Source organism: Nasonia vitripennis (genome assembly GCF_009193385.2).
Source record: "Nasonia vitripennis strain AsymCx chromosome 5 unlocalized genomic scaffold, Nvit_psr_1.1 chr5_random0006, whole genome shotgun sequence".
Taxonomy (NCBI): Eukaryota; Metazoa; Arthropoda; class Insecta; order Hymenoptera; family Pteromalidae; genus Nasonia; species Nasonia vitripennis.
Window position 1 is genome coordinate 1,243,453 of NW_022279657.1, and position 18,881 is coordinate 1,262,333.

The following is an 18,881-nucleotide window of genomic DNA, read 5'->3' on the forward strand; positions in this document are numbered from 1 at the left end:
AAAGAGGGGAGCCTTTCTCTCTTTTCCGCTAGCCAGGAGCTATCAAACCATCTTAAGCTAAAATCAAAATTATTATCTTCGATTTGACAGAGAATCACCCATATATATTATATTATATAAACATTATACTGATTATATATAAAGCGCCAGATGTAGTTAAAGTTTTCACTATTAATATTTGAGCCATCTGAGATACGCCTTTTCGAACATTTTCTAGCAACAAATCTTCAATTTTTTGCCACACACACACACATATATAAATTTATTTAACTTTTCATCAAAGGCGTTCAAAAGCATAAATTTATCTCGAACTGTCAAAAATAAATTGTTTAAAGAAGAATTATACTATTAGATGTACTCAGCTTCATTGTAAAAAACATGAATCATTTTTTATATATGATATATATATATATATAAATATATATATATATATATATATATATATATATATATATATATATATATATATATATATATATATATATATATATATATATATATATATATATATATATGATGTACAAGATTTATATTAACTGCTTTATATTGTTCACATTCATCATGAATACCCTGGTAGAAACGGAATCCTAGTAACTGGCTAGTTTTTCAGTTATTAATATAAGGGCTTAAGAGTTTTTCTTGTCATTTTTTGTTACAAGATATATCGCCATTTTTTGGATCAACTTTTCTTATAGTTGTAACATGGCAAACCCAAGGTGAGGGAAAAACTTGATCTGGATTATTCCGTGCACATGTACTCTTAACACTTACCGGTACTGTTTATCAATACCTTCATTTACCGAGGCACCAGGTAAATGCATTCCCGGTCAGCTAGATAGAGCGTGTGATCCTAGAGGAGAATCCGCTTAATTCAACCACTCGGAATTCGTGATTAGCCGTATTACTTTAGCAATTACGTTCGTGTGTGTTCTGATAAGGAATTGAGTAGGCTTTTAGGTCTCACGCAGTAAATAAATGTATTCATAGATCTTTATTTAAAGGTATTCGGACGAGAATAGTTTATTTACCTAAACCTGGCTATCCTAATCTAATGAAACTCAAGAGAAAATATTTCGATAAATTTAATCACGGAAATCTTCGGCGAAATCGCGGGAACCATCAGCGTTGCCTGGAAAGTTTATGATGTTCATCTATCTAAATATCACCCTGACTAATTATGTTCAATTCGCTTGAACTAGTGCGTCGAAGCACTTTAAAATAAATATACATTCGCGACTGAATTTTGCTTCGGTCTACCATAAATTCGAACGACGGAGTGCGCTCTTTCACGATGATTGACAAGCATAGATTTTCTTTTTAAAACTCGCTCTGCAATGAATAACACAATTACACAAAGAAGACAACTTAATTCGGACGAATTTTTAAGATAATTATTCTAAGATAATTTTATGTAAAAAAAGGAGAAATCTCGTTAAATCACGAATGAGCATTCAATATAAATTTTCTCGTCTCATACCTCGAATATGGTGCACTGTATCCCGTAAATACTAGCGTGACGTTAAATTCTACTACGTCCGAGAGAATGAATCAAATAATCACACACGATTTCACTTAATTCAAATATACAACAAATTGAATAAATGAGCTCGGCGCAAGCACTCGCACGCAAGGAATCGCAACCGACGCCAAGATGGCCGACGCAATCTCACTGACATCGACCCATCCTGGATGATCATTGGCACACGCCAACGTGTTGCGCCCTATTTTTGCGCGCACGTGGCGAGAATACGGCTACAGGTCTCACGCGCGTACATTAGGTCGCACGTGAGATGGAGAGAGATGGGCGCGCGTGGCAGATGTAGCTATCTCTTTCTCCTGCTTCCCGCATCCGCGACGGTGATCGCCTGTCCAGTGAACCAGTGAGGCCGTTTCTGACCTGTCCAGTGTTATCCTTGAGCAACGGCCGGTCGGCCATTAGAATCAGCCATCGCCGTTAACCAGCCAGGATCATCGTGTATGCCGAAATCATCGTTCAAGCCAGGATTTTTGAGCTCCAATTCAACAGAGGGCCTGCTTGTCGGGCTGCATTTTGGTCAAGCGTGGCCGCTCATACGATCGACCAGTCTCGATTTCGGAGTCGGAGTTCTGGCGAGGTTAAGGAGGCGTCTCTCACGGCGAGTGTCGTGGTGATCAGGCAAGGAGTTTAGGCCGTGAGTGAGTGCGCGTGCATGTGTATGTTGAAGCACGCAAACAGAATTCGCATAAAATTTTATCTCGAGGTATACTTATTGAATTTACCAAGCAAAATAAACTCAATCGATTTTAGAGTAAAAATATCAGTATTTATTATATCAAAAGGAATACAAGTTGTAGGAAAAATGTTGGCGCAGAGCCGACTCGAGAGACAGAGGTCTTTCCTCGTCGAGTGCTAGGGCTGAACTGAGGGCTACAGTCTGCAGAGGGCTGCACACGCAGAGGACTGCAGCTTAGATGCATATTTCGCCTGCATATAAAAAAAGGTCCGGAAGCATTTTATTGCACATCTGGACACATCCTAATCCGCGGACCGGGGACGGCGCGTCTCGAAACGGTCAGCGGGAGAAAGGTTTATTGCATTACCTGGGTGTGGGGTTTTTCCCTTAATAGCAAAATGCTTAAAATATAAAGCCGTGCTCGTGCACGTATTTCTCAACGCTCCCACTTATTTTGAGCATTCGATTACATTTAAACTTTCACGCAAATTAAAAAATAGTTGCTTTGTCAGCGGTTTAGTGAAGATATCAGCGAGCTGTTCCTTCGACTTTACATATTTGACATCTATTTCGCCGCGATTAAGAACATCACGAATCATATGAAACTTAACATCTATGTGCTTTGATCGCTTGTGATCATTACATTCGGAGTTGCTTGCAATTTTAATAGCAGCTTGATTATCGACATACATAGGTATTTTCTTACATACTACGTTCAACTCATTCATCATTCTGCGCAACCAAATAGCTTCTTTCACACCATTCGCTAGCGCAACATACTCCGATTCGGCGGTCGAAACCGTGACAAGTTTTTGCAATTGACTGCACCACGATATTGGCGCACCATTCAAAACGAAGACATAACCGCTTCGCGATTTGCGAGTCTCTACGCATCCGGCAAAATCAGCGTCAGTGAAGCCCGAAATTTCTAGCGAGCTCCCACTGTCTCCGAAAACTAATCCGTAGTCGCGCGTTTTAGTTAAATAACGCATAATTTTCTTAACTGCTTGCCAGTGCGATTCACCGTAGCAGCTAAGAAACTGGCTCGCGTAATTAACTGCATATTCAATGTCCGGACGACATACCCGCGCCGCGAACAATAACGATCCTATTGCTTCTCTATAAGGTATTTTAGGGTCGATCGGTCCTGTATGTTTTAGCAGAAACATACCTGGTTCAGCAGGTACACTGGAAGAGTTCGCTTCATGCATATTGAATCTTTTTAGAACTTTTTCAATGTAACCTGACTGATTAATCTTTATGAGGCGTCGAGCGCGATCGCGTTTAATTTCAAAACCGAGAAATTCATCTGCCCGACCAAAAGTTATTTTTAAGTTACTCTGCAGATGTTCAAGCACACTCATAATCGCACTCTCGCTCTCACTCATAAGCAAACCATCATCCACATATACCGCGAGATACACATCCAAACCTTGCACTTGTCCTACGAACACGCACTTATCACTTGTGATATTCACGAGATTAAATTCCTTGAGAAATCTCGTGAATTTCTCGTTCCAGCACTTCGGTGCTTGCTTCAGTCCGTAGAGGCTTCGATGTAGTTTGAGTACTGCATTCGGCTGGTTCTTGTCCTTGTAACCTGGTGGCTGCTCGATGTAGATTTCTTCTTGAAGTTCGCCGTTCAAGAATGCAGTCTTGACGTCGAACTTCATTATCTCGTAGTCGCATTTTGCAGCTATTGCGAGAAGTATCCTAATCGATTCATAGCGAGCAACTGGCGCAAAAGTGTCGAAGTAATCAATTCCTTCGCGTTGCCTGAAACCTTTTGCTACGAGTCTTGCTTTATATCTCGTTGCATTACCAGTTGCGTCACTTTTTACGGTGTAAACCCATTTGCAACCTATAGCTTGCTTACCTTTGGGCAAAGTGCTCAGTGTCCATGTGTTGTTCTCTCGAAGGGATTACATTTCCTCGTCCATGGCACACTCCCACTTGCTAGCATTTTCGCTCGATGTAGCTTCGTTAAAAGTCATCTCTTTTACATCGGCGAGGTAAGCGATAGGCACGCCATATCGGTCTGGCGCTTGGATTCGACGTCTGTCGCGCAGCTGTCGTCCTTCTTGAGCATCTTCTTCGGCGGCTGCAGGCTCAATGTCGGGGGCGATTTGATCAGCTGGCATGTCTGGATCAATCATTTGATCTGCGTTATTATCAATGCGCGGTTCAGCTGGCTCTTCTTCTTCATCCTCAAAACCAAACACAATCTTGAAGGTACCTGGCTCGGCGTCGTCCTCGGTCCTCGGTGCATCGCTCTCGTTAAAAGTAACGTCGCTGCTTATGTTAATCTTCTGAGACGCTTCGTCCCAAAGGCGGTAATTAGACGAATCCCCGTCATAACCGACAAAGATGACCGGCTTGCTTTTCCGATCGAACTTATGGCGCTTTTCTTTAGGTACGTTCAGGTAGGCGACCGATCCAAAAACTCTAAAGTGTTTTATCGCGGGTGGCCGCTTAAACCATTTTTCGAATGGAGTGCGCATCTCTCCGGGCTTAGAGATTACTCTGTTCAGCAGGTAACAAGCCGCGTTTATTGCTTCTGGCCATAGCTTAATCTGCACCTTTTTTGCATGCAGCATCGAACGTGCGCTCTCGACGAGTGTACGGATCTCGCGCTCGGCGCGTCCGTTTTGTTCGTGTATATAGGGGGCCGAAAATTCGTTTATGATACCTTTTTCTTTGAGGAAATTCTGCATTTTCTCGCAGGTATACTCGGTGCCGTTATCCGTGTGGAGTACTTTTATTTTCGTCCCTAGCTGCGTTGACACGAACGCCTCGAATGTCTTAAAGCGGTCGAACACTTCCGATTTATGGCGCAGGAAATAAACCTTTCTGAAGCTCGTATTCTCATCTTTGAACACGATAAAAAAACGTGTGCCGCTTGGGGACTGCACATTTACGGGCCCACAGACATCGCTGTGTATCTTTTCTCCTGGGCCGTAATTACTCTCAGATGCGCTGCTCGGATGCGGTCTTCGGGTCTGCTTGCCTAGAACACACCCCTCACAAAACTCGAAATTTTCCTGGGAAATTCCGTCGATGCCAAGCCGTTCGCACGTTTGCTTAACAGTTCGAACGTTCACGTGGCCCATCCGTGCATGCCACAAATTTAGCGTGCCTTGTCCATCTGCTCGTACAGCATTGCACTCAGTGGACATTTTTACCTTGAACAGCATGCGGAATATATTGCCTTGAGAGATTCCCCGTGCGATGAGATTCCCTTGCTTATCACGAATCTCACAACCCTTATTATCAGAGGTAAATTTCAAGCCTTTTCTATTTACTGATCCAACAGAAAACAGATTACAGCCCAGATCGGGCACGTAGAGCACATCTCTTAATTCGCGCTCATATAAAACTCCATTAAGCCTTTCTTGGATTATAATTGTACCTACTCCGGGCGCGTCGATGCAGCGATTATCGGCAACTTTCACTGCACTGCCTACTGGATTTGGCCTGATTTCAGAGAAAAATTCTTTCTGAAAAGTCATGTGTCTTCCGGCACCCGTGTCCGCAATGAAGTAGTCTCTGCCACTTTCTGTACTTATGCACTGGTACGAGGAAGTGATATCACAAACGAGCGCGGTCGTTCCTTTCACTGCTTTTGCACTATTATCGCTTCTCTCTGAATTTTTCTGTGGACACTCGCGTGCCCAATGGCCTTTTTCTTTGCACACTCCGCAGCGAGTTCTTTTCTTTAACTCTTCAATGTCTTTCTTGGAGCGCGTCTTCTTTTTTATCACTTTTTGCTTCATTCAGCGATGCGTTTTTCACACGAAGCGCAAGCGTTGTCGCTTCTTTTTCGGCAAGCCGACTATCTTCCTTGATTAATCTGGCTATGAGCGTCTTTTGCGTCTGATCATTCTTGGGCGTGCATTCCCAAGCTACCGTGAAAAGTTCAAACTTTTCTGGCAGACTGCTGAGCAATTTCGATACGATAGCCTCCTCGGAAGGCTTCTTATCGATTTCATCTAACTTTTTCACAGTGCTCTCGAATCGCTCTAACTGCACTCTCACTGTCTCGTCCTCGGTAATGTGGAATGCATAAAATTTCTTCCAAGCAGCTTGCTTGGCGTCAGCACTTGTATCGCCGTACAATTCGCTCAACTTGTCCCACATTTCCTTCGCAGACGTACAGATAATCAGGTTGCATCGTAGCTTCTGATTTATGGAGCACAATATTATCGTTTTCGCGCGCGATACCGATTTATTGTAAACTTTGAGTTCGGCGGTTTTATCCGCTCCTGGCTTCTTCTCCGTTTCGTCTACATAGCCGAATAGATCCTTGCCTTCTAGCGCGATCTGCACTTCGAACTTCCACTGCGTGTAGTTGTTCGAACCTTCAAGCTTTGTAACTTCTAAGCTCTCTTTGTCAGACATCGTGACTGAAAAAAGATGCTTGCAATTAAACGGAGACACAAGTACACTAACACTTTTAATACTTTCTATTTGCTAAGCCAGCGTGGCTTGTCAATAAATACTGATGCGCAGTAGGAATCGTCCTGGGCCCATAACCTATTGAATTTACCAAGCAAAATAAACTCAATCGATTTTAGAGTAAAAATATCAGTATTTATTATATCAAAAGGAATACAAGTTGTAGGAAAAATGTTGGCGCAGAGCCGACTCGAGAGACAGAGGTCTTTCCTCGTCGAGTGCTAGGGCTGAACTGAGGGCTACAGTCTGCAGAGGGCTGCACACGCGGAGGACTGCAGCTTAGATGCATATTTCGCCTGCATATAAAAAAAGGTCCGGAAGCATTTTATTGCACATCTGGACACATCCTAATCCGCGGACCGGGGACGGCGCGTCTCGAAACGGTCAGCGGGAGAAAGGTTTATTGCATTACCTGGGTATGGGGTTTTTCCCTTAATAGCAAAATGCTTAAAATATAAAGCCGTGCTCGTGCACGTATTTCTCAACAACACTTAAAGGCCCAATAGTAACGGCTATCGACCTCGCTGAATCGCTTCGTGCCTAGTGTTATTGTTGTCGTGTTTACACCGTACAGCTGGCAGCGAGTTTCGTGCATTTATTTCACCGATACTTTCCGAGGTTCTCAGTACACGAGTACTTAAAGCAACATCAGCGCTTATAGTTTGTACTCTTTTTCTCTCTCATCAGCCTGAAAATGTCGAGTGTCAAGGTAAATTCCACATGCTGCGTCTGCGGCAAATCTACCAACAGGAAGGTCTCACATGCCCGACCTGCAAGCTCTTGTGTCACGCAAGTTGCATGGAGCAACTTCCGCCTGAAAATGAGGACGTGCATTTATCATCCTGCCTCAACTGCGCTGGTAACACAGGCAGCAAGGTCAAGGACGTCCCGACATCAGTGAGGTCACCATTGGGGTGACCATACATATCTCCCTATCGGAGACAACTGGGCTGGCTTAGATCGGACTCTCGCAGGCTGTACTTCATAGCCCTTCTCATGTACAAAATTGTTAATATGCGAGAGCCCAGTTACTTGGCTGAATTATTTACTAAGCGTGGGCACAGATCCTCTGCTAGGAGGATACCCCAGGAACATAACATTCCAAGAGCGAGTGCTGGGACTTTTCAAGTCCAGGGCGCACGACTCTGGAACTTCCTCACCCCCCCCCCCTGCACTTCGTCATCTGCCTTCGTACTCGGCATTTAAAGTGGCACTGCGTGATTATTTGTTTGCCTCTGATCCTTAGCCATAAGTATTTATGTATGTGACAGCTGGCCAATAATGGCCAAGCCAAAAATTTTATACGACATCGACGGAGGTGTTATTACACAAATCTTCTATAGTGCTAGTCAAAATCTTTTCTCTTAGTTATATGTGATCTCATCGCAACCTGTGATATATTAGTACTTTAGTATTCAGTATTCTGTGAAATAATTTTTAAATTTAACCAGTATTTGCCAAAAGTATATTATTATTAGTATTTAAATGTATATATACTCTGTATTCGTTGTTTTGCCATAGTGCGAATAAAGCCCTATCTATCTATCTATCTATCTCCTCCTCTTCCCAGCGCCCTGTGGGGCGAAAATGGCAAGATCAAGGTCAGCAATGGTGGCACGATAAGCAAAAATGGCAGGAACACCAGCGTCCGCCCGCGCTCTGCAACCAACATCAAGAAGAACAGCTTGGTGAGCTCACCTTCTTTATAAATCAGACAACAACGCGTCATAGATACCCTTCCCACTAGAATGCAGCGTATAATAAGATATAGAAAACTCGACAAATTCAGTAACTAATTAAATTAATAAGAATAAGGAACGACAACGTAAGGCAAAGTAAACATGAAAATATAATTAAATCCGAAGTAAAATCATTGAGGAAAATCAATAATAATAGTAAATTCACGTAGAACAATCATGATAAAATAAAAACGCACGCACACATTGCGGCTCTATGGCGGAGGCATAAGACCAAGTGAAGAACACCGATATGAACGCACATATTACGGCCCTGCAGCAGAGGCACAAGACGAAGCGAAGCACACTAATATGATCGCACACATTATGCACACACAGATCACGACTCCACGGCGGGAATACAGCAGACGCAAGTAGAAAAAAACAAGAAGCCTACTGTACATCGTGGACCGCGCATACCTGAAAGCGATGCACGTGCAATGAAGGGAAAACCCACGGAGCGTGCAGCGCTATCGGCAAGTGATACATAAGTCACGCGCGCTGGAAGCTCGAGGAGCCGCCAAAGAGGACACCGCGAAAGTCGGCTCAAAATGCATAGAAGAAGCCTATGAGCCTGCAGATAAGGAAGGTAAATCATAGGTGAGTTTGACAGGAGAAGAGCACAAGGGGACTCGATGTATATGTGTAGATGTATCTCGATGTATATGTGTGATGAATATGTGTAGAGGAGAGGATGTTTACTCTGATTTTCTGATTGACCCTCCCTGCAACGTCACATGCATTAAACGCTCTAAATAAGGCAAGAAGCTGCATCTAGGCCTCCTAATTGGCTAAACATCCACCCCGCCGAGGAGATGAAAAATCGGAGATCGCCTCTGCTACGAGAGCATAAAAGAGCAAAGCAACAGGTCCTCACGTCCCCAGACTACTCTAAAAATCATCACCACGCGCAAACTCTGCCGGAATTCGGTTCGGTGTTTCGCGACTTAGAATAATTTCGGTGTCCTGGAACTTAGAATATTTTCGACCGTTCGGGACTTAGAATATTTTGGATAGTACAAAAACTTAGGATATTTTCTTTTTATCATTTAAAACTTAGAAGAATTTCGGCTGTGCAACACTTATAAAATTTTCACTTTATCAAACTAGCATACTTACGTTGTTGTTCGTCATTCTTGACAAACCAAAATAATTAACAAAACGTCAGATAGTTGCGAGCGAGTGGTATTTTCAAGTTGTTTAAAAATGAATAAAATAAGAAAATAAAAACGAAATCGCGAGTGTATTTTGAACCTGGAAACTCCTGACTCCTTGCGGGCCAATCCACTCTCGCATTTACTCCGCTTCGGAAGCTGAGCCAAAGCTGCTGAGAGGACGAGCTGGTAGCCGAGCAGTCCAGTATCAGAGAATAGAAAAAGGTAAGTGACTTTAATTAAATAAGCATGCCTCAATCGTGCACTTCTCTCTTTCTCTCTCATGATTAGAAATCCAAGTAGCCTCTCGAATATCACGAATTCGCGATAAGCATAACGATATCATGATTAGGGTTACGTCCATTCGACGAATTACCCGAAAAGCAGAGAAATTAAAATTTAGGAGTTTAAATTAAATTTATGCGTGTAACGGGAACTAGTGCAATTTCGAAAGATTTTCCGGTAGCTACTGGAGGCCGTTCTATTAAATAGATCGCGAAGGTAGTCAAGCACCGTCGGCGCTCTGCTTCGCACTCTGAAGCTTCGTCCTCGTCCATGCTTATGAAAGCAAAATGACTCGTAGAGTTACGGTCCGGTGACAGCTCTCAATAGCTTAGGACATAACAGGTTGTTTACTTATAATTTTTTGGTGCATCGCAGCCGGCAAATATTTTGAAATGCGAAAAATTTAGACATTTTTGAGTGATTATTAAAACAAAAACTCGTGAAAGTGGAAATTAAAATCGTGTAGAAACTAAGAAAGTGATCATTTAACACAATATTTTATTTTGTGTAAGCCTTTTCCTATTTCTCCGCAAGCAAAGAATCGCTGAGCAGCGACTTGCTTTCGTTTTCACAATTCCTCTGCAAGTAAATAATCACTGAGTAGCGACTTGTTTTCGTTTTCACAATTCCTCCGCAAGCAAAGAATTGCTGAGCAGCGACTTTCTTCCATTTCTACAATCCTATCGCAAGCAAAGAATCGCTGAGCAGCGACTTGCTTTCGTTCTCACAATCCTTCCGCGAGTAAAGAATCGCTGAGTAGCGACTTACTCGTTATCAACAACCCTTCTTAAAACAGAGAATCGCCTCTTTGTGCGACCTGTTCGTCAGTCCGTAACTCCGTGATCGATTAATAACCTTATTTTCCTTACTAGTACGCAAAATAAAATAAATGAATACTACAAATAATCCGACCGAAATTCCGCGAAAAAATAGAAGGGCTGGCAGAAAAGTAAGAGCAACAATTAAGACCGAAAGCACCGAAGAATCGGGGGAAAAAGTTAATTCATCAGCCGAAAATCATCATATTACCGAGAAAACAAGCGAATCGAAACCGAAAAGTGACGTAAAATTATCAGAATTTCAAATCGAGATAGGAAAAAAGTTCGACGCGCTATTCGCATTCGCTGCAGATTTGCAAATAATAAATCAATATTCAGATTCGCAAAAGAGTAATGATCCCGTAGATTTAGCATTAGAATGAAGAGCAAGCCAAAGTTATAAAAGATTAGAAAAGAGTTTATCGAAGTATCATGAAGCCCCTTTTGCTAAACTGAAAGCTAGAAAGTCAATTCACGATAGAGTTCAGAGTTTCAACAAAAATTTATTTAGCGCTTATAGAGAAAGTAAAGCTACGAACGACGAAGAAGACGGTATTGTTAAACAAGTTAACACCAGCGTTCCAGTTAAGCAAATACCTATAAAACCGATTCGATTAAGAGAATCATTATTAAAACCAAGTAGCCTAAATCAAGAACATTTAAAAATTTCCGCAGAGGCCTAAGCGACGCATCTCTAGAAGCCACGCCCCCTTTCTTAAACCCCACTCTCGGGCAGCGAGATCCTACTCGTACAGAGCCGAACGATGCCGCTCACGAATTAAAATTAGTCGAATCAAAGAAAAATCTATTGACCGAATTGCTAACCAACTCGAATTTGTCTGAATCCCTTAACTTAGAGAATATACAGAATTTATCCAGCTCCTCGATAAACTCGACCGTCGAAAACGCGACTATTATTAATACGACAGAAACTAATACCCAATCGCAAGAAAAAGTAAAAAGTGATGTAATTCCCGAAAATTTAACGAAATTTGAAGTAATACAAGCGAACAAACAAACAGTGTTACTATCGAGGCAATCCCTGGCAGAATCGGCAGAAGAAGTCACGCGAGAAGCAAAAGAATTACGCAATAAATTCGCGAATTACTTGAAAATTCAATTGAGTCCCTGTGTAAAAAGGAAATTTTAGACGACTATTTTCAAAGTCTGGAGAACGTTGACGAATTAGGTGAAAAACTTAGAAAGGGAGAAAAATGTTCTAGCGTATACGACTACGTCTGCCGACGGATCTCAAATTTGTAGGGAATTACTGCATTTACAGATAGTCCTAACAACACTCGCGACTACACGGAGAATAACGAAGAGTTCTCTACGCCGACCGGAAATATAATAAACCCTTTACAAATAATTGCTTCGAACTATAAACGAAGAAAATAGTGAAAGTGAAATTGAGAGTAATAAGAAAAAAATGGCGCCGCAAATAAAAGAAATCTCTTTAATAGACACGCTCGATTTAATTCCCCGTTTCAATGGATTGAACATATCAGTAAGGCAGTTTGTCGACGGTTGCACAGAAGCGCGAGATATTCTCCCCGAAGGAAACGAAGAAGACTGTCCCTGTCTTATTCGAATGCGTCTTTTTGGCGATGCGTTAGCGTGCGCAAGGAGGCAAAAATTCAAAACTATTGATGAAATCATTCAATTCTTTGAGAGTAATTTCGGATCATCAAAGACGTACCACGAAGTTTCGGAAGAACTAGCTAAAATCAAACAGCGTCCGACGGAATGTGTAGTTTTTTACTTGAATCGCCTTCGAGAAATCGAAAAAGAAATCAAGAAAGCCGCGGTGCGCGAAGGGAGAGCAACGGATAAAAATAATTTTAACGAGGAATTAGAGAAAGATTGTATGAGATTTTTTATTTGAGGACTTAGATGGGAGATACAAACTAGATACAACTATGGATGATATGAAAACACTAGAGAAAGCTCATAAGAAGACGATAGAAATCTAAAGGGACTTTGCGTAATCGGGTGAGAGTGACGAAAACTCGAGAAGGGAAGAAGCGCGACTAAAACCAAAGAAAACTCGGAGAATAAACGTTATAGAAGCCACCTCAGAAGTAACGTGCAATTTTGCAATGAAGCTGGACATGTCGCAATGAACTGTTTAAAATTTTGTCTACAATTAAATAATAATCGTTCTCCGCAATCAGAGAGCTGATTTGGCGGTTGGTTAGATCAGAAGCGGTTGAGTGAGGTGCGTTAGTAGTGTACAGTTTTAGAAAGTAGTAAGCGGAGAAGAGGGAGAAGGAGGGATTCGGGAGAGAAAGGGAAAGGTGAAGAAAAAACAGGTCAAAAAATCTGATCTGGAGCGTCGAGGAGGGATAAAACAGAAGGAGAGAAAGGTGAGAGCGGTAAAGAGAGGTTAGGATAGAGTAGAGAAGGACGGAGATAGAGAAGGCATGAACTATAGCTACGAGCAGATAAACGAAGTGGTAATAGGGAAACAGAGGAACGACGGAAGCGGAGAGGAACAGGAATACGGAACCCCGCGGGGATTTGAATTTACACAGGAAAGAGGAGAGACAGGGAATAGACTGAAGGACACGCCGACGGGTAGAGGATCAAGAAGAGGAGGAAGAGGAAGGGGAAGGGGACTGAAACAACGAAGTTTATCGGAGAGCTTTGCAAAAGACATAAAAGAAGGAGGAAAAAGAAAGGAGAGGAGCCCAGCGGAGGACGAGGCAAAGAAGAGAGAAAAGGTCGAGGAAGGAGAAAAGAGAAGCCCGTTTGAGAAGAGTAACCTGACGCTGAGGACACCACCGAAGAAAGGAAACGAGAAAGAGATAGAAGACCGGGAAATGGAGAAATTGCAGGAAACCCTGAACAACATATGTGAAGGGATGAAAGAAGAGAGGAACGAGAGAAAAAGAATGATGGAGAAGTGGGAGGAAAAATGGAAAGAAAATGAGGAAAGGATAAAGGAAGCCCTGGAAGAATTCAAGAAGAAGATGGAAGAGGAGAGAGAGGAAAGAATAGAGATGGGAAAGAGAGCAGAGAAGGCGGCAGAGGAGGAAGGTAAAAGAAGGGAACAACTAAAGGAAGAAATGCTAGAGAAAATAAAAAACCTAGAGGAGAGATTTGATGAGAGAATGCCGGAAAGAAGCAGAGAAAGACCAGAGCAAGATCGAAGGGAAAAGAGTGCAGAAGAGGAAGAAAGAGAAAAAAGGCAGATGGAAGAACTGGAGTGGAGAATAGAAGAGGGAGAGAGAGAGAGGAAGAGAAACAACGTGGTGATATCAGGAATCAGAGGAGAAGGATGGGACAAGGATAAGCTGAAGAGCTGGGTAAGAGACAAACTGAGAATAGAGATAGAATTCAAGAGAGTATGGACAATAAGAGGAAGAGCCAACAGCAAAATAGGAGCTCAGTGCAAAGACGGAGAAGAGAAAGAAAAACTGATGGGGATGAAGAGCGCGCTGAAAGGGACGGACGTGTTCATCGACCACGACACGACCTGGAGGGAGAGAAGGACGAGGGAGAAACTGAACGAGTTAGCAAAACAGTGGAAGAGAGAGGGTCACACAGTAAAAATAAGGAGAAACGGGCTCACAGTAGGAAATACTGAATATGTTTGGGCAGAGAGGAAGGGACAGCTTTTTCGAAGAGAGACAGGAAAAAGGGCAGAGGACAGAAGAGCAGAAGGACAACACAAGGGAGGAGACCAATGAGAGCATAAAGGTAGTAAGCTGGAACGTGGCAGGGATAAAAGGACTAGGAGAGGAGGGCTGGAGATACCTAAAAGTGTTCGATGTGATCTGCCTGCAGGAAACATGGATGGAAGATGGAGAAGGAGACAAGATAAAAAAGAGGCTAAAAGGATACGAAATCGAGGTAAGAGAAGCAAAGAAGGGGGGTAGCAGAGGTAGGCTTAAAGGGGGTTTGCTAACGGCAGTAAGGACAGGGGGGAGCGGGGATAAGATAGAATGGATGAGAGGCAGGTCAGGAGAATGTATAGGGGCGAAGGTGAGGATAAAGGGAGAGGAATGGTGGATATGCACGACATACATGAGAGAAGAGAAATTGAGAGAATACATGAAAGAAAAAGAAAAACAACTATGAAGAGATGGAGGAATTAGTAGAGAGGGCAGGGGGGGACAAAATTTTGTGGTGTGGTGATCTAAACGCTAGAACAGGAATAGAAGGGAGCGGTTTCGATGAGGAGGGCAACGAGGAAAAAAGAGAGTCGAAAGATAAGATAAAAAATAGAGAGGGCGAAGAACTGTTAAATAGGATCAAAGAGATGGGGCTCAGCATACTAAATGGCAACATAGAAGGGGACGAAGAAGGGGAAATCACATACGTGGGAGGGATGGGGTGCTCGGTGATTGACTATGGAATAACGAATGAGGAAGGGAGGAATAGGGTGAAGCAAATGAGGGTAGTAGACAGAATGGAGTCGGACCACGAGGCGCTAGAGGTCGACCTCGAATCGGGAAGGAGAAAGGAAAGGCAACGGAGGGAGGAAACAGTGAAGGTCTCATGGTCAGAGAGGGCAATCGAAGAATATAGAAGATGGATAGTTAGAGGGGGGGCCGCGAGGACGTGGGGGGAGATCAAAGTGAAGGTAGGGAACGCGCTACAATTCAAGAAAGGGAAACCAGGAAGAAGAGAGGAGGGAAAGTGGTGGGATGAGGAGTGCAGGGGAAAGAAAGCAGAAATGAGAAAGGCAAAAAAAGAGGTAGGAAAAGGGAGGAACAGCATGGAGAAATATAGGCAGGTCAAAAGAGAGCTAAGAAACCTATGCAGGAGAAAAAAAGAGGAGGGCCTAAAGTCAGAGATAAAAGAGGCAAAGGAAGATAGAACGGGCAAGAAATTCTGGGACATGGTCAAAAAGAGAAGGAAGAGAAGAAGGGAGGAAATAGACAAGAGCATAAGAGATGAAAAATGGTTAGAGCACTTTAAAGGACAACTGGGGGAGAAAGTAGGACGGCAGGACGAAGAAAGGGGAGCGATACTAGAAACGGGCAGTGAGAACGAGGGCGGAGAGGGAGAGATAGAAGTGGACGAGGTGAGAAAGATCATAAGAAAAATGAAGGAGAGAAAGGTACCTGGAGACGACGGAATTCAAAACGAGGCATGGAAACACGGAGAAGATCTAATGCTGGAAGAGTTAACGGAGATTATGGGGAAGATATGGGACGGAGAAGGCTTTCCAGAGGAATGGAAGAAAGGGACAGTGAAACCGATATACAAAAAAGGAGAGAAAGGAGACTGCGGGAACTATAGAGGAATCACACTAATGGACACAGGATATAAAATCTATGCGGAGCTTTTAAGAGGGAGAATGGAAGCAAAACTAGAAAAAGAGGGAAGACTAAGTGACACACAGATGGGATTTAGGAGAGGGAGAGGCACGACGGACGCGATATACGTGGTGAGCATGGCGGTGGAGCAGGAACTGAAGAAAAAAGGAGGAAAAGTGTACGCATGCTTCGCAGATATGAAAGCGGCATTCGACAAGATAGAAAGGGGAGAGATCTGGAGAATGATGAGGAAGCTGGGAGTGAACGAAAAAACCAGAGAAAGGGTAATGGAGATTTATGATAGGACAGAATGTGAGGTGAAGGTAGGAGAAAGGAAGATAGGAAGCTTTGAGACACAGAAAGGAGTGAGACAAGGATGCCCACTAAGTCCACTACTCTTCAATGTAGCAATGGCAGACGTGGAAGAGGAACTGAGTAAAGTACAGGAGGGAGGAGTGATACTAGGAAGAAAGAAGATATGGTCGATTTCGTACGCAGATGACGTGGTGCTACTAGCAACAAACGCGACAGGGCTAAGACAGATGATGAGAAGATTCCAGAAAATTACAGAGAAGAAAGGGCTGGAGCTGAATGCGGAAAAAACGAAGGTGATGATATTCAGAAACGGAGGGAGAAGGGGGAGAGAGGAGAGATTTGAATGGAAAGAAAAAGAAATAGAAGTGGTGAAGAAATTCGAGTACCTGGGATACACAATGAAAGAAAACGGAAAAGAGGATGAACAGATAAAGAAAATGAAAGAAAAGGCAACAGCTTTACTAGGCACAGTATGGGGGATAGGAGAACAGATATGTAAGGAGAACGGGAAAACCAGGATGAAGCTATTCGAGGCACTAGTGCAAAGTGTGATGGAGTACGGAGCAGAGATTTGGGGTTGGAAAGGCCAGGAGGAGTTGGAAAAGGTGCAGAGGAGATACATGAAGTGGATACTGAAGCTAGAGAGGACAATTCCAGCGCATATACTACACTGGGAAACGAAGAGATTCAAGCTGGAAACGAGAGCAAGGAAAAGGGCCATAAGATATGAGAGGAAACTGAGCAAAGCGAGCGAAGGCACGCTACTAGGAGAGTGCTAGAGAATACTAAGAAGAGAGGGGGAGAGAAAAGAGAGGAGCGGAAGAGAGAAGGAGCAGCGGAAGAAAGAGATGGAGAAATGCGGGTTATCCCTGACAGAATATATCAGAAGAGTGGAAGCAGGAGAGGAAGTAGAAGAGGAGATTGAGAGGATAAACAAGGACACACAATGGCAAAGGTGGAGAGAGGAGATAAGGGACTCAAAATTCGCGGGGGAGACCAAAGAACTGCTAAAAGAAATAGGAGATACCCCACAACATATGACGGACACAGGAGAACACAGAAGGGGATCATTAGGAATAATAGCAAGATTTAGACTGGGGAGTGAAACGAGGAGCAACAAATACTGGAGAAGCGAAGAAGACAGGAGGTGCAGAATGTGCGGAAAAGAAGAGGAGACACTAAACATGTAATAGAGAGGTGCGAGGACACAAAGATACCAGGAGCGGATTGAAAAAAAGTTTGCGGAGGAGAGAAAACACAGATAGGGTATCTAAACGGAATAATATGGAAAAGGAAAAATAGAGAGGAAAGAGCTGAAATATAGGGAAGAAAGGAGTCACAGGAGAAGAAGGAGGATTGAGTGAAGAAAAATAGAGAGAAGAGAAGAAAATAATAAAGAAAAAAACAAAAAAAAGTGATTTAAATATATATTACTAAGCTGTACACTACGACGCAATAGTTTATAGTTTTTCATTGTAAAATATTGTAAATACTAATGTATAAACAATAAACGATTCTATTCGTTCTCCGCAATCAAATTGGAATACAAACAACGCTTGTCCCCCGTCTTTTAACGGAAATAATAACAACAATCGAGATAATAATCAATCATATTATAATTGTAATAATAATCCGAATGGATTTAAGGGGTACTTTCGTTATAATAACTTTTCTCGCAGTTCAGGACCCGTCACTACTAATAAATCTCGCTTTGATAGACCACGCGAAGAAAATAATTACTTTCAAAATCGCGAGAACGGACATAATAATCGTCCTAATAATTTTACTAATGGAAACAGTAATCGTTCTGAAGGTCGTCTAAGAATGCTTACAACAATAATAATAGTGGCAACAATTGTTATAATCCGAATAATGGGACAAGCTCGAATAACAATATGAGATACAACCATGATAATCCAATATCAATTAATCCGAATTCTAATTTACCGGCAAATTTCGTTTGTTATTGTTGCCAAAAACCAGGGCACTCTAAACGAAGTTGTTACACATTAATGAGAGATATGAAAGAGGGAAACTTGCCGACGGGAAACGGTCGCGGCAATCCTCGCGCGGGCAGAGAGGCTGCCGCTTCGAGTGCTCGCCCGACTCAGGAGACTCAAGAAGCGAGTGTATCGTCTACAAGGCCACTGTCAACTTAAATCAGAAAAATTGCGCACCCAATATCGAAATCGATATTAAAGAGTTAACTCGACCTGCTACCTTCATGCCAGATACTGGTTCCTCACCAAATTTATTAAAAATTTCTCATGTCCCTATTTATCTGCCAATCAATTCACAAGAAATAATTTTATTGAGAAGAATAACCTCCGCACCGATAAAAACATTAGGAACCATAACGGTCAATTACGACGGTTTGAACATTTATTTTCATATAGTATCTGATGAATTTCCCATCAAAGAAGCGGGAATATTGGGGAGTGATTTTTTCCATCAAACGACAATGATATGCCATTCCTTTAACCCATTAAGTAATCTACTCAAACAAAACCTACCTTTTGAATGGAACGAGGAAGCACAAGAAGCTTTCGATATACTGCGAGAGAAATTATATAAAGAACCTGTACTAATTTACCCCGACTTCTCAGAACCCTTTATACTCACCACAGACGCTAGTCTG

At 42.6% G+C, this 18,881-nt stretch overlaps 2 protein-coding genes across 2 annotated transcripts; one reads left to right on the forward strand and one right to left on the reverse strand.

Annotated features, from left to right (window-relative positions):
- Nucleotides 1-5,936: 5,936 nt before the first annotated feature.
- Nucleotides 5,937-6,611, reverse strand: LOC116417927. Its single transcript, XM_031933104.1, has 2 exons — nucleotides 6,435-6,611; nucleotides 5,937-6,353 (listed from the first exon to the last, which is right to left on the reverse strand). The coding sequence occupies exons 1-2, from the start codon at nucleotides 6,609-6,611 to the stop codon at nucleotides 5,937-5,939; spliced, it is 594 nt and encodes a 197-aa protein (XP_031788964.1).
- Nucleotides 6,612-7,388: 777 nt separating this feature from the next.
- Nucleotides 7,389-14,744, forward strand: LOC116417928 (golgin subfamily A member 6-like protein 6). The gene is made up of 4 exons (XM_031933105.1): nucleotides 7,389-7,582; nucleotides 8,239-8,356; nucleotides 13,196-14,209; nucleotides 14,265-14,744. Exons 1-4 carry the CDS (start codon nucleotides 7,389-7,391, stop codon nucleotides 14,742-14,744), a joined length of 1,806 nt encoding a protein of 601 aa, XP_031788965.1.
- Nucleotides 14,745-18,881: the final 4,137 nt, after the last annotated feature.

Excerpts from the sequence above, each read along its gene's own strand:
- LOC116417927 (XM_031933104.1), bottom strand. The coding sequence starts at position 6,611 with ATGTCTGACAAAGAGAGCTTAGAAGTTACAAAGCTTGAAGGTTCGAAC. Across the intron at positions 6,354-6,434 it reads TCAAAGTTTACAATAAATCG|GAAATGTGGGACAAGTTGAG; the intron begins GTATCGCGCGCG and ends ACGTCTGCGAAG.
- LOC116417928 (XM_031933105.1), top strand. The coding sequence starts at position 7,389 with ATGCTGCGTCTGCGGCAAATCTACCAACAGGAAGGTCTCACATGCCCG. Across the intron at positions 7,583-8,238 it reads TCAGTGAGGTCACCATTGGG|CGCCCTGTGGGGCGAAAATG; the intron begins GTGACCATACAT and ends TCCTCTTCCCAG. Across the intron at positions 8,357-13,195 it reads ACATCAAGAAGAACAGCTTG|GAAAGAGGAGAGACAGGGAA; the intron begins GTGAGCTCACCT and ends GAATTTACACAG.